The sequence below is a fragment of the Diuraphis noxia genome, unplaced genomic scaffold (genome assembly GCF_037042655.1).
Source record: "Diuraphis noxia isolate RWA-SAM2 unplaced genomic scaffold, SU_Dnox_SAM2 contig0002, whole genome shotgun sequence".
In the NCBI taxonomy this organism is placed as follows: domain Eukaryota; kingdom Metazoa; phylum Arthropoda; class Insecta; order Hemiptera; family Aphididae; genus Diuraphis; species Diuraphis noxia.
In genome coordinates this window covers 11,589,060-11,603,677 of record NW_028301712.1, presented here as the reverse complement: position 1 = coordinate 11,603,677, position 14,618 = coordinate 11,589,060, and the positions used below count along the sequence as shown (strand labels likewise).

The 14,618-nt window shown below is 27.3% G+C and overlaps 1 protein-coding gene across 1 annotated transcript in view; it reads left to right on the top strand.

Annotated features, from left to right (window-relative positions):
• The window catches only part of LOC107165536 (protein O-mannosyl-transferase TMTC1-like), a 117,280-nt gene that overhangs the window by 84,638 nt on the left and 18,024 nt on the right, over nucleotides 1-14,618 (top strand). Inside the window, exons 11-14 of the mRNA XM_089220591.1 lie at nucleotides 1,501-1,644; nucleotides 1,992-2,191; nucleotides 4,585-4,720; nucleotides 7,668-7,848. Of these exons, the coding sequence (XP_089076717.1) occupies nucleotides 1,501-1,644; nucleotides 1,992-2,191; nucleotides 4,585-4,720; nucleotides 7,668-7,848 (661 nt within the window). The remainder of the gene's footprint in view (nucleotides 1-1,500; nucleotides 1,645-1,991; nucleotides 2,192-4,584; nucleotides 4,721-7,667; nucleotides 7,849-14,618) is intronic.

Below are 14,618 nucleotides of genomic sequence, written 5' to 3'. Positions count from 1 at the left end.
ATTTTTTTATTTTTTCTCGATAAGCATTATGTAGATATCAAAACCGATAAGCGAATTGATATGATATATACACACGCGCGCATGCAAACTGCTTTTGCGGTTATGCAAACAACTATGTAAAGAGGTTTTTCGCTGCTCGCATATGGAGAGGAAAACTACGTCAACATATTATGTTGAAAAAAATACACACACACAAAATTCGTGCTCGTGTGTATGGTATTGTTGTGACGAGTCTAAAATTGGATTCCACCGATGACACTTTTTCCATTAGAGTCCCGGACAAACAGCGCGAGACAAATCGATTTTCTTCGTTGTCGTCGTCGTAGTTGTCAACCAGGCGACGATGACGGTGGATATACGTAGACCGTATATAGTAAGTCGTGTCGGATGCAGGCGACGTGTTTTATTCTTACTTGCATAATATTATTATCACTGTGACGCTTGGCCCAAATGTTTGAGTCGTGTCTGCTGTGTGAAAACGAAAGCAGAACGAAAAAAAACATAGTGTCGTTGTTATAATATTGTACAGCGGAGGTTATGTATTATGGATATGGCGTGGTGGCGCATAAGTATCATTACAAATTTCTAATAAAAAGTTCTCTCGAAACTCGCCGCTCTCGATAAAAAATTGTTCAACTATAATTCAACAATATTAATAAAGATATATAAATATGAAAAGAATGACTATCAAATTATAATATGTACCTACGACTATTTATAATTTTACATTTTATAATAATGTTTCTTGTTCATCGTTGGTTATTTACCGTTTATAAATTCCTCTCAATATGTAAAAAAATATCCAAGATATATCAAGGAGATATATATATTTATGGCATAGATTGTCTTTATTAGTTTTGTAGTAGGTATAGCAATATTGAAACAGAAATTTAAAAAATGTATTTTGAAAGAGAAGGGAGAAATTTAAAACTATATAGGTACCTACATTTTTAGGTAAAAATGCTTACTTGACATTTTTACTGTCTTAAATCTGTAAATGAAGTTATATCAAATTAATAAATATGGTGGTTGAAGAAAATAACGACACGTAGATCGGTCTCGAGAGATTTTCTTCTTATTTCATAGTTGGTTTAAACCAGGTGCAGCAGACAACCTGCCATAATACCTACTCGAGGAATACTGAAGTGATCCTGTCCCTTGACGTATGAAATAATTTCATTGTAATTTGTATATTTAAACGAGGCTAGAATTCATAATAGAACTCAGACCTTTGTAAATCAACTGCGTTTTGTTTGAAGTTATCTCCGCACATGACATATCTTGAAGTGTAATATTTAATATTTTATGCCTTGGCTGTATTTAATTGCATTTAAGACTTGTTCACGACGTAACATGAAGTATTTTAACTAAAACGTATGTAAACATATATTATAGAATTATAAACTATATTATGTTTGAATTTCAGTGTCTATTTATTAGTTAATAGGTTTACTAAAAATTATATTCATATCATTAACCTTGGTGGTTTTTACATTTTAGGTTATGGCCGTCTTATGCGAGTGCGCACAATAATTTAGGCACTCTGATGGAAAGGTCCAGGGATGCAGAACATCATTTTTTGGCCGCCATCCGATACTCACCCGGTCATGTTAACGCTCATTACAACTTGGGACAAGTTTACAGGTAACAATAAATATTATAATATCAACTCTATAAAATTTTCCTTTACACCATATTTTTTTCTTGGTAAGGGAGGGAGGAGGACTTAAACAGAAAGAAACAGATTCATGCAATTTTTTGAGTTTTGAATATCAATTTGATTGTCGCTTTAAATTCATAGCTTTAAAAATTTCCCAGTAGGTTTTTTAAAGTAATGAAATCTAAGAATTCTGTGTACGTATCTTAAAAGTTTGGGTTATGATTTCTTAGTGAAATCTATTATTATTATTATTAATTTTTTATACTACCGTTTTACTGTTAGTTAAACACATATAATAACTATCATTAAACCTACTGTTAATGGGCGTTAGGTTGATGAACCGGACAAAAGACGCAGTGACCATGCTGGAACGATGTCTCATGTTAAACAACGGTTACACAGCTGCGTACTTGCTGTTGGCGAAATTGCATACAGGAAGCCAAACCGGGCGACTTTTGAAACATGTTGCTGCCTATCAGCCTAAACACCCTGAACACCAAGCACGTTATGCTCGTTGGCTTCGTGATAACCGTGAGTAGATTTTATTATTAAACAAAAATAGATATCATATTATGAGTATTGCGCAAGTTTAAAAGCAATTTATGAAGTATTGAAAGTTATTTTTGAAAAGAAAATAGTCTCAACGCTATTCATCACCTTAGACAAAAACCATTACTATACACCAGTGGTTCTCAAGCTTTTTTGGTTCATGGCACATTATTACACATCACAAGTTTTCATGGCACACTCAACAAAAATGTAATGAAATAAATTACTGTTAACAATATTTTACCAGCATAAATTGCAAATATCAGAAACTTCTCGCGGCACACCTAGTCGATCTCTCGGCACAGTATTTTGCCGCGGCACATCGGTTGAGAACCACTGCTATAGACCTTTTACTGTGTTAATCAAACGCTTATTATTAATATTACTGTTAAATAATTTAAATGTGGATTTTATAAAATTTGTATCCAGTTTGTTAATTTTAAATAATTTTGAAAAAAATATAAAAACAAAATATTCTATACCTACTTATTTTATCGGCATATTAATATATTATCCATCATTAAGTATTACAAATAACATATTATAATTTATAATATTCAAATTATCTGTAGTTTAATAATATAATTATGTGAATCATGTTAAACAATAATAATAATAACACAAATAATGACCAAACTCATATCAGGTAATGAATAAACATTGTAATTTTATCATCATTTTAAGAAGAATTAAGAAACTTATTTACATAAACAAAGTCAATATTAGAATAAAACAATTTTTAATAAATCGAGATCAATAGACAGTATAAGAACAACTATACTGATCAGTCCAACTTGACAATAAAGTCAAATACTAGTTTGATTTCCGTTAAACAAAATATGAATATGAATAATTAATGAGCTTATCGCAAGAAATTAGTTCCATAAACTACATTATGACTTTTGAAATTCAGTTTAAAAATCTTATAATTATTTTCTACTTATCCAAATACTATCTTAAATTTAGGATTTAGGTAGAACGTTAAAAATAAAAATTATAAACTTAAATTGCATTAATACGATTTGTTAATATATAATAATAAATTACATAAATTATATTTATTTCAAACCATTATTATCAGTTGTATTTACCATAATTAAGTTATGAATTTTCATATACCCTCAGCAATATGGGTCATTTGTTTATAAAGATATAATATTGATGTAATGTAATTTAAAATAGAACAAAATTCAAATATGTTACCTAAGTACATTTATGCGTCTATATCAAACAATTTAACTCACAAGTATATCATATACAATTTTTAAATAAAATAACAAGTAAAAATGTATTTTTATTTTATGTCATAACATACGAAACGTTCAATAAAAAATATAAGTATATATTTATAATTTGAAAGATCCCTTAAATAATATCACTAATTTGTATTGGTTAATGGTTATACTCGTGCATGTATTACGTATATACGTGACTGGTGATATTACCATCTGTATTTAAAATAAATAAAATATATTATTATTTATACAATATACACATTATACATATTGCGTACTAGGTATATAATATTAAATAGATACGTTGTTGTAATTATGTGTATTTAAATTAAACCATATTAAAAAACATAATATTATATAATTCTTAGAACCACAAACAGACTTGATTTTTTTTATAAATATCATAGTATAATATATTATTCTTAGAATAAAAATAAATGACTTTTCAAACTTAACCTATAATATTGTTTATTTAACTCAAATTATTTAAATCTGTCTCAGTGTTAAAAGTATGAACAATAATGGACGTCGTCTATGTGTAACTGAAAAAAAAACTTCAAATACACATAATTGGCTTCTTTAATATAAATACTATTCTTGGAAAAAAAATCCTATTGTAAAGGACGATACGTTTTACCTTTTCCTATTTTTTTTTATAATCTGACAATGGAATTATTTTATTGAGAAAAAAACATTATTTCTCACAGAAAAGCCTCTTATGTAATCGAATATAAAGTAAGGTCAATGTTGTAATGAAGCCTTATTACGTAAGAAACATGTCATCTCATTTTAGAAAATAAAATCATAATAAATATAAAGAAGTAGTAGAAAATTCACTTAGAGTAAATTAATAAAATAATACCTCTATTCAAATAGTGGTTTGTAATAATAAATTATTTTCATCGAATAAGTAGCCCTTCTACTGAATAACCGTATGGATGATATAATAACAGTGTAACGTTTCATAACATATTTTAAAATATTCGTAAAATGCCATTTAATGTTAATTTATTCTCTTAATATTGAATTGATTAAAATATAATTTGCATATTTATTAATTAATTTGATATAATATTGAAGACAATAACGTTAATATTATTTTAGTAGGTACTTATATCTAATTCAATAATTGTTTTCCAGGTCGAGTGGCTGAGGCTTTAATTTATTATAAACGAGCCATGGCTGTGAATATGGAACACAGGGAGTCTGTTTTGGGCTTGGCTCTTGTACTTAGAGACCGAGGACAAAAATCCAGAGTTTACAGACTTATCACATGGTGAGATACATCTTAAAAATTAAAATTAAACAGAAATAACTTTATTTCAACAGTCATTAATGTTTATAAATATTTCATAACTTTGAAGTATGATATATATTATTTAATAAATATATTTATTTATTTAATATCTATCATTTTCAATGATAATATAAAATTAATGAATTATTGATATTTTCTTTTACTATCAAACATCGTTATTTATTTTATACTAATAACAAAAATAATAATAATCTTGGAAATAAACAATTTTTATTAATAATTTCAACGATTTATCGTACAAATAAAAATAGTGGTTTTAGGTTATTTGATATTTTTTCATTTCTTACATTTTTTTAATTTAATATAATATGTGACCTTAATTTAGAATAAAAATATGAGTATTATGTTTGTTGTTATGCAAACATTTTTGGTTATAAGTAAATAAAATATTAATTGAACTTTTTTATAATATACTACTCAAAATGAACTTTTATCAATTATATTACGTAACTTTTAAAAATAAAACATAAGAAATCATATTTCCAACTAACATTTTTTTTTATATACCTACTAACAATTTTATATTGGGTTAATATAAAATGTTATTTACATAATTATTTGTGTTAATATTTCCAATTACAACTAATTACATTTTATTTTTTCAATTATTATTCATGTACGTACTTGTATATTGTGTTAAAATATTTATACTGAACTTAATTATTATACAATTGTCCATGTGATATAACAATATACATAGTTAATAAAATTTATATAATTATAAAACCAATTTTTTTATACAAAAAGTAACAAAAGATTTGTACGATTACTTGTGAATAATACTTAATATTATACTTTATAACTATGTTTTCATTATTAAATTATAGAATTTTTATTAAATATATAAGATTAAGGTGGGGTGATCTTAATTCGGGAAATTATAAAAAAAAATATATAATCATAATGGTTTTTTAATATTTTCAAATAATACAAAAGAATTAAATATGTTTTTTGTGATGATTTTTAGTATTAAAATCACAATTATTGACTTATAATAACGGTTAAATATTTTTATCTGATAACATCATTTCTTTTTCTAAATGTTAGGTTTTACGTTATCAAGATAATTATATATTATTAAAAACTTTTATACCTAACCTATGATTCAATTTTTTTTCCAATAATTGTATTTTATACCTTAATAATTATTTTTACAGTACATAAATATTAAGAATATACCTACAATCAATGTTATTTATCCTCTTAAATAATACTAGAACAAATTTTATATTTTTTGCCCCTAATAAATATATAGGGAGTGACATTTATTTTGAACAAGTAACGGTTATTTTGTTTTGTTTTAAACTATCATGAAGAACTCTAATTCATTTATCAAAAAAAAATAAATATTTAGCGATGAAGAAATTATATGATTCATATAAGTCCTTCCTCAAAAAAGTCACTCAACATCTTGCAGTCACCTAAACAAAAACTTATAGACCACTCATTAAAAACAAAGAAAAAATCTCTCAATATTAAACTCTTAATCTATGTACTAATTTTCCACCAATTATATGGGGAAACAGCCAAAACATCCAATATTAAAATATTACCATAATGACAGTCCATTAACTTTCACCTCATTACAGATGTTACCAAAGTAAATTAGCAATTTCTAACTCTGTGCTCAAAATCACAACCATTCATAAACAATTTCAAAAAAACACATTCGACCATTAAAGTCCACTAATTTACAACCTCTCCTACCATATCCTTTCTGATAACCCTCCAAGAACACAGGTTAAAGTTATAAAATTAGATCCTCCCATTACCATCAACCCATCCAGTCCTGTATACTTGAGGCCCCCTCTATCATACGAACAATTGTATATATTTAAATTACAAGACTGTAAATACATGTTTTGTTTTTTCTAATAAAAAATAAAATGCAAATAACATCATATTACATAATTTTTCCAATGTTAGCATAATTAATAATTTTCACCAACTAAGCCAATAAATGTAATATATATCTATAAGTATTTCAAAATAAATAAATGTATACCTATAATAATATAAAATAAAATATTATATTATTGCTTAATCACGGTAAATTATCGTTGAAGAGATAAATCGTTATTTCATAAAATATTTTATAAGTGTATAATGATTATTTGTAGTTCAAAATATAATAAAGTATGAATTATGTTTTATCAGTATAAACTATAAAATATCTATTTATATTTTATTATTAAAGATGAAATTTATGATCAATGTTTATTTTTATATTTTCAACATAACAATTATCCATCACACATATCATTTTTCTATTCATTCATTTTTTGTACATCTTAAAACATTATTATTTAGTAGAAATTTAATGAATTATTGAATAGTTTAATCGAATTCAAAAGTTAAAATGGGTTATATTTGAAACCTATAGATCACAAAACCTGCAGCCCATGTAAAGCTTGGTTTTAATAAAGCAATACAAATTGTGCTCTATATTTTATATGAAAATATGATAAATATGACGTAGATGCCTGCAAATATTTTTTTTTTTTTGGAAAATCATGTTTTAGTAGGTATAATAGTAATAGTAATACAAGTCATTAATATAGTAGTGGTCCGTGATTCGTTCGTACAATCCCTATAAGATGACTGAAAATAAATTGTTTTGTAATTACTTTATTGCCATATTTTAAACAACAATACATTTGAATTACATTTTTTTCCACCATTCGTCGAGCTCGCATAGTATATCGTACAAATCGTATATTATTAAAGTTGTATTTAGCACACATGCAGGGATGCAATGCCACAACCCGTGTGTTGTCCGTACCCAACGTACGGATGGAGGCGGATTTTTCATCGTAAATCTAATTGAACCTTATCCGCTTGCGGTGGACAATACGCAAAAGCCCTAATAATTATCAGTGGTCCGTCGACCTTTGTTGTGTTGCAGGTGGCAGACGACGAGACGCAGACACTCGGTACCCGGCGGCGGTCGGATCGTGTTCGCTGGCGATCTCTACGTCAAGGGATGGCAGCTTTACAAACAGGGCCAAACCACGGCGCCGCTACCTTCAGCCGGCGAGCCACCACCACGACAACGCAACACCGACGGAAAAATGTCAATGTGTAACGTACGTTTATAATTTTCACTACAATAGTAAAAATAAATATTATGGCGCGCATATTATTATTAGAGTGTCGTTGACATTGGTTTTGTACAAATGGGTTAAGCATGTGCGGGAGAGGACGCACTGATCCTCATAGTGTTGCTCAGGGGTAGCCAAATTGCGACTCTTGGAATAGCCGTATAGTCGTATACCTACAGCCAGCGTCTTATTAAAAGAAAAAAAAAATTTACTTACTAACGTTAAAATACGATATAATTCAAAAAATTCTAAAATGTATATTTATAAACATTTTGTGTCTTAATACCATTGTATTTATCCATGTGGCTCGTAGACTTATTCATATTGGCCACACTTGGTATAGGTACTAGTTTCGTTCTCATTACCTCACCTCCATCTCGAGTACCATCGAAAATGTATGTTTTCCAAAAAACCACGCGTCATACCCCTTTGGAACAATTATAATACACTATACATTGGATGTAAAGATAGTGAAAACTACAATAATCAGTACATTTACAAGAAAATAATTTCAAGATAGAAAGAATAATTAACCACAATAATAGTATGGTGTTTTTGCTCACAAATATTATACTTGATTACCTTTTAAAAATGTATAATTTTGTATCGGACGAAAAGGTTCCATTGTGTGGGGTTCGTTTAAAATCATGTACGGTGCTTTTTGTGAAATTTACAACAAAATAAATAAGACATTAAATCCCTAATTTTTAAAATGATTTTTATTTTTACACTAATGAAAAAACTGTTATAATAATATTATACAAGTTGATTATTTTAAAATTAAACTTTTATTTTTCAAAGAGTGTCTATTAACATTTTGAGAAATATATTGTGTTACATAATTATTTAAAGTTATGCAAAAACAAATTTTAGCCCAATTATTTTTAGTTAAATTTTCCGAAGCAGAATATTTTTCTAATAATTTGAATAAATAGTTTGTCTTAAAAAAAAAAAAAATTGTATTGGAATAATGATAATACCAGTATATCATCACTAATAATACCATCGATGCGCCAAATACTAAAATATAATCAAATGTGAATACTAACCGATATCATTTTAGGATAATGAAATCTAAAAATAAATTTATGAAAACGTCTTAATTGATATCGAACTATTTAAAACACGTGAGTGCGTGTAATGTACACATATTAAAAATATTATAAGAGCCGATACAAAAAACGGTGATTATATTATTTTTATTATTTTTATGGTTAGGGCTTCGACAACTGAGGTCATTAGCCTGGGGAACTGTAGGGGAAGGAACTGAAAGGTTTTAACTCTGTAAGGTTTTGGCAGAATTTTGAATGGGCACCCGTGGGTTTCTGCCATGCCCGGTTGGGGGTCGGCGGCCTCTCTCTCCAGACATCGCGAAATGCCCAAAGAGCGATGCCGCCCGTGACCGAGATTCGAACCGACGCCTTAGTCCGCTCGCCAACTCCACCCCCAATTTTTTATTGTCATTTTATTTAAGTTACTTTTTTTAAGCTGATGGGTACATTTTGTTCGGTTTTATACAATACTTTGGTATAGATACGGATTAAGAGATATTTGAAAAATCTTTTATTAAATGGTTTACCAAAAAAACACACGTTAACCCTATTATAGGGGTTTGAGTGTTTGGACCTAATAACATGGGTGTTTATTGTTATTTTTTTCGAAAGAAGTAAGATATTTATTATACAGAATCAAGAAACCATTTTTTTTTAATTTTTTTAAAATAAAACATACAGTCAATTTAAATGGCATTAATGATGTAAAAAATGATTTATTTTATCTACATATTTCAATTATTTAAAAATAAACAGGTTTTAATTAATTACTTTATACTGACTATGGTAGTGACGCCATGCTGCACTCATTTTTTCGTTGTCGGGTTTTTTTTTTTTTTTTTAATCCTACATCGATTAACAATTATTATTATAATTTATGTGTTTGGCTTAAAAAAAAAATTAGCTCCTTCTACATCGTAATATTACTATATAGTAGGTACAGCTCATCGTCGTTGTAAATACGATAATGTGATAAAATAAAAAAGGAACATCAGCGAGAATTCGAAGTACACCGATCCCTACGTGTTATACCACGTATAATATAACCGCCGGCCAAGAATTGTATTTAATGAGCTAGAATTTTTAAAACGGAGTTAATTTAAACTTTTTTTTTTAAATTTTAACGAGCTATTTTTTTAATTATTTGCTTCTAAAAAATAAACGAGTTTTGTTTAAAAAGTTTATTTAGTATTTAATCAAGTTAATTCATTTTTTGTTACTTTAACTTTTATCCTCCCAGCCGTACCGATAAAAAGTAGGTATCTGAAATTATGCAATTATACTGTATCCTTTGTCGACATACGGTCCATAGCTGAGTGAATATTTTAATCTGTTAAGATGTCATATAATCTACTTGAACGATAGGTATAATTGTTATGTGAGTTGATGTGTTAAAACTAATGTACTTGTTTAAGAAAATTAGTGTTGTTTCATACCTAATGCAACACAATAATTATTATAATATGTATATTTCATAGTATTATAAATTCAATGTTTTTAATTGTCAATGAAAAATCTTTATAAATTTTAGCATCATCTTTGTTGCTACTCATTAAATATAATAAAATATACTACAACATTAATTTATCTCAATAACACCCAATTCAATAAACGACCGAAAGTCTATTTGTGAAACTATTGGTAATCGTTATCATTATAAGTATTTTTTCTAATAAAAATTGGAACCTTTCGTGCGTATCATAGTTTTTCAAAAATATAGTTATGGCGTCTCGAGACATAGCTGGTATATGTGTGAACAGGATAATTGGTATACATCATAATTAACATTTTTTAATATTTTTAGTTGGACAAAATAAATATAATATCAAATGTTTGATATTATGTATAGTTAAAAAAATATTTAAAAGTTGACTCTTCCTTTAAAATTCATAAGTATTATTTCAATTGCACTGTTTACTTTGGGACTTATGATACTTATAAATACCTAAAATCATTAAGAAGGCTCATGTTTTAAAATATCTAAAACTAAAAACTGCCTAGATCGAAAAAAACTATTAAAATGTTTACAACAATAGTAAATTAATTTTAAGAAATATTTTAAATTCATATAGTATCATTTTTTTAAAATAATAGTGTCTATTGGTTGCTGCCGTTTTTGATGCCGATTACGAAAAAACGAAAAATAAAAATTTTTTTCTTATAATGTAGCCAAAATATTTTACAGTTTCACTGAACAAACATAAAAATATTTTTTTTAAGTTTTTTGGAAGACATTGGGGTAGGAGGAGGAGTCAATACTCCCTAGATTCCTTCAATTGGTTCTCCTGAATATAATAGTAGGTACTCTCTCTGCATCCGAGTACCTTGAAATTATAAATATCAAGATAGGTATTGATTTCAAACACATTCTCCATATTATTATAATGCGTTATTATAATATTTCTTCGTATAAAATATAGGTTTCTTTTACCGCGACTACCGTTGGACAAATAATTTTTAATACTAATTTTATCAAGTTATCGTCATTATAATATTATATTTGCCGATAGGTACTTTCCGCAAAGCATATCGCAGTCAATTTTACTTATTTTTCTCAACCAGTGTGGCATCTTATGAATGATATTATTATATTTGTTGGTACCGTGCGCTATATTATATTATTACACATTTTTAGGCACGACTGCAGATGCTACTGTAATGAACCATGACGTTTGTATCCGTGTGTCTGAAAACATTATGAGACGAGCCCTTTAACGACATCGAGCTTTAGTGTGTGTGTGTGTGCCTGTGTGTGTCTGTGTGTGTGTATGTGTGTGTGTCTGTGTCTGTGTCTGTGTGTGTCTGTGTCTGTGTGTCTGTTCTGACAATGTATGACGTACCTATAATACTTCTCGTAGGTTATATCGTGCACAGTAACGAATAAAGTAAAATAATAATTTATATACGAGTCACGTGAAATAAAAAAAAAAAGTGATATTACATGAACATTGTATCTAGAACCACAACTAACCAGAATTACGTGAAAAGCAATACGCACAAGATACGTACAAGAAACCATAGACGCAGATGGCTATAATAATAGCACTGGGGAGAAAAATTGCTTTAAGAATAAATTGAATAATATTGTCGTCTACAAGGTAATAGGAATTTTTATTCTAGTCATCGCAACTAATTTTTTCGTAAAAACAAGACAAGTTTATTTTATTGAAATTGACAATCAATAATATTTTATTCTAAGCGTTAGACCTAATCTAATCCAATAACATACATGTCAAATGTAATCAGTTATAGTGTTATTTCTATAACTAATATAAAATTAATATAAAACTAATATAAATGTCCGATTTGGTAAATTACAAATATTATTGATGAAGATTGATATTAATTAACCGCTACAATATTTTTTTTTTTTATTATTTTTATTATTAAGAAAAACAATTTGCAATCTTTATAAATAATCATCTACTACCTAATTAAATCAGTCGTTTGAGAAATCCCATTTGTATCGAAAGTCAAAATCCAAACTTAAGTTTCCAAAACTAAAAAAAATCATATCCTGAACTATTAAGCTTAGGTTTAATGGTTGCAACTGTTGGGATTCTCTTAAAATGTTTTGGTGGATCTGCATAACACGGAGATTCAAAAATCACAATAAAATGTGATGACGTATTTGAGGACAAGATGAGTTTTTCACAACACTAATTCATATAATATATTAAAACATATTTTGTATTTCTTAACTGTAATATTACACCATGTCGTTATATGATTATGTATAATTATAAACTCTTATAATAGTTACAAACGGATTGATATGATCACTTTTGTGTTTGATCCGTTTGAGGCAATGTTGTCAATTCATATCTATTGACAGATTTCTGCTTCTACATTCAAAATAATTTAGAACTATTATTAGTACCCATATGATGATTGAAAAATCAATGCTGGGTAATGAGGAAGTGCACAAAACTAAACGTATCAAAAATAGTAAATTCACCATAGTAAATACTAATTCTAAAAAAAATTGTTATTTTAAAAATACCATATTATTCCCTTGCAAATTTTAATTAATCTGGAACAGGCCTCTCAACATGTTGAAGGATCCCTAGATTAAAGTGTTAAACTTGTTAGTTTGTACATTTCAATTTTTGTTTTTGTATTATCTATAAAAAGAAATTAAACTATTACAAAAAAATACACGAACTGTAACTAAAATTTCTTCATATTAACTAAATGTATGTTATTTTATTTCTTAAAAAATACAATTACCAGAAATAAATCTATATTTAACTGATCAAAGTGAAAAACTACTTACTTTCGATCTTGTTTTATTTATAAAATAAATCAAATTTGTATCTCAACCACTATATTATGCAAACGATTTCCAGTATATTTTATTGAATTTGTTTCAATATAACATGTAAAGTAATAATCCGATATAAGGTTTAAATAAGAAGGGTCGATATTTAAGTATAGTTTCAAAAAATATAATATGAATACAAACATTTTTACCATGGAAAAAAATATTCTGTAGTCACATATTGATGTTCAACGCTATTTACGTGCTTTGCATAGCTAAAATCGTCAGAAAATGTAATTTTCTGAATTTGTTGCTTTTATTACTATTTCTGGCTAGAATTTGAATCACAATATTACTTTGTTAGCATTGTATCGTTTAGTATGGGCTGCTTAACTCAGAATCAATAACATTGCCAAAAAAATTCATTAAACCATTTTATGTGCCATATATAGGAAATTCTGATTTTTTCGATTCCATGAAAAACACGTAATCTGAAACCTAGTCGTTCTACTCTCCTACCGTCGATGTAGTTATAAGAAATCCGAAATGATGAAATTCAATACCGATTAGAGAACATTTTGAAATCTTGGTTCGATTTCAATACAAAATTCGTAATTATTTATTTCACGTGTCAAAAATTAAACTTTATTTTTTGCTAAGGATGTGTAACTACCATGAATTGGTCACATTTAATTTGTACACTTGGGTATGTAATTTATACATTTTTAAGCACTCTCAATGAATTTAAATACTTCCATTTTTTACTAAGTGCCTATAACCTATGTTTTACGATCGTATATCAGTTTTTTTAGAAAATATAATAAATCCTACAAATCATCTTTCATCTTAACGTAATTTTATTGCAGAGGTTATGTTACAGATACCGATAATTTTGTTTTAATGAGCTAATACGAAAAACAATGTATTGATGATGAAATTATTGACTCATTAAATGATCGTTGTGAATATTTAAACATCATTAAAGTTCTTCTTCTGTATCGTATGGAGTTTTATCGTATTATATGATTTTAAACAAAATTTTACAAATTAACTCTCACAAAAATATTTTAAAATGGCTTTATCCATATTACCTTTAGCACTATAATCATAAAATATGTGATCCATCTGCCATTATCTTAGTAAGTCAAAATATAATTTTTTTTTGATATTTCTCACTCGAAGTTATATCACAAGTACAACCGTACAGATATTTAAAATGGTGCAGTATTTTAATGAATATATTGACTTTAATTTATCATTCACCAAATATTTGATATTATTTAATAAGAATGACGTTTTCTTTGGAAAAATAAATAAAAATGTTGTCAAAATTGGTCAAATTTAAATAAATTCCCACAATCGTGGTTTGACCTGTGATTTACATAAATCCAAATTTAATGTAAAAACTTCATAAAAATATATTTTGAGGATTTTTTTTTTCA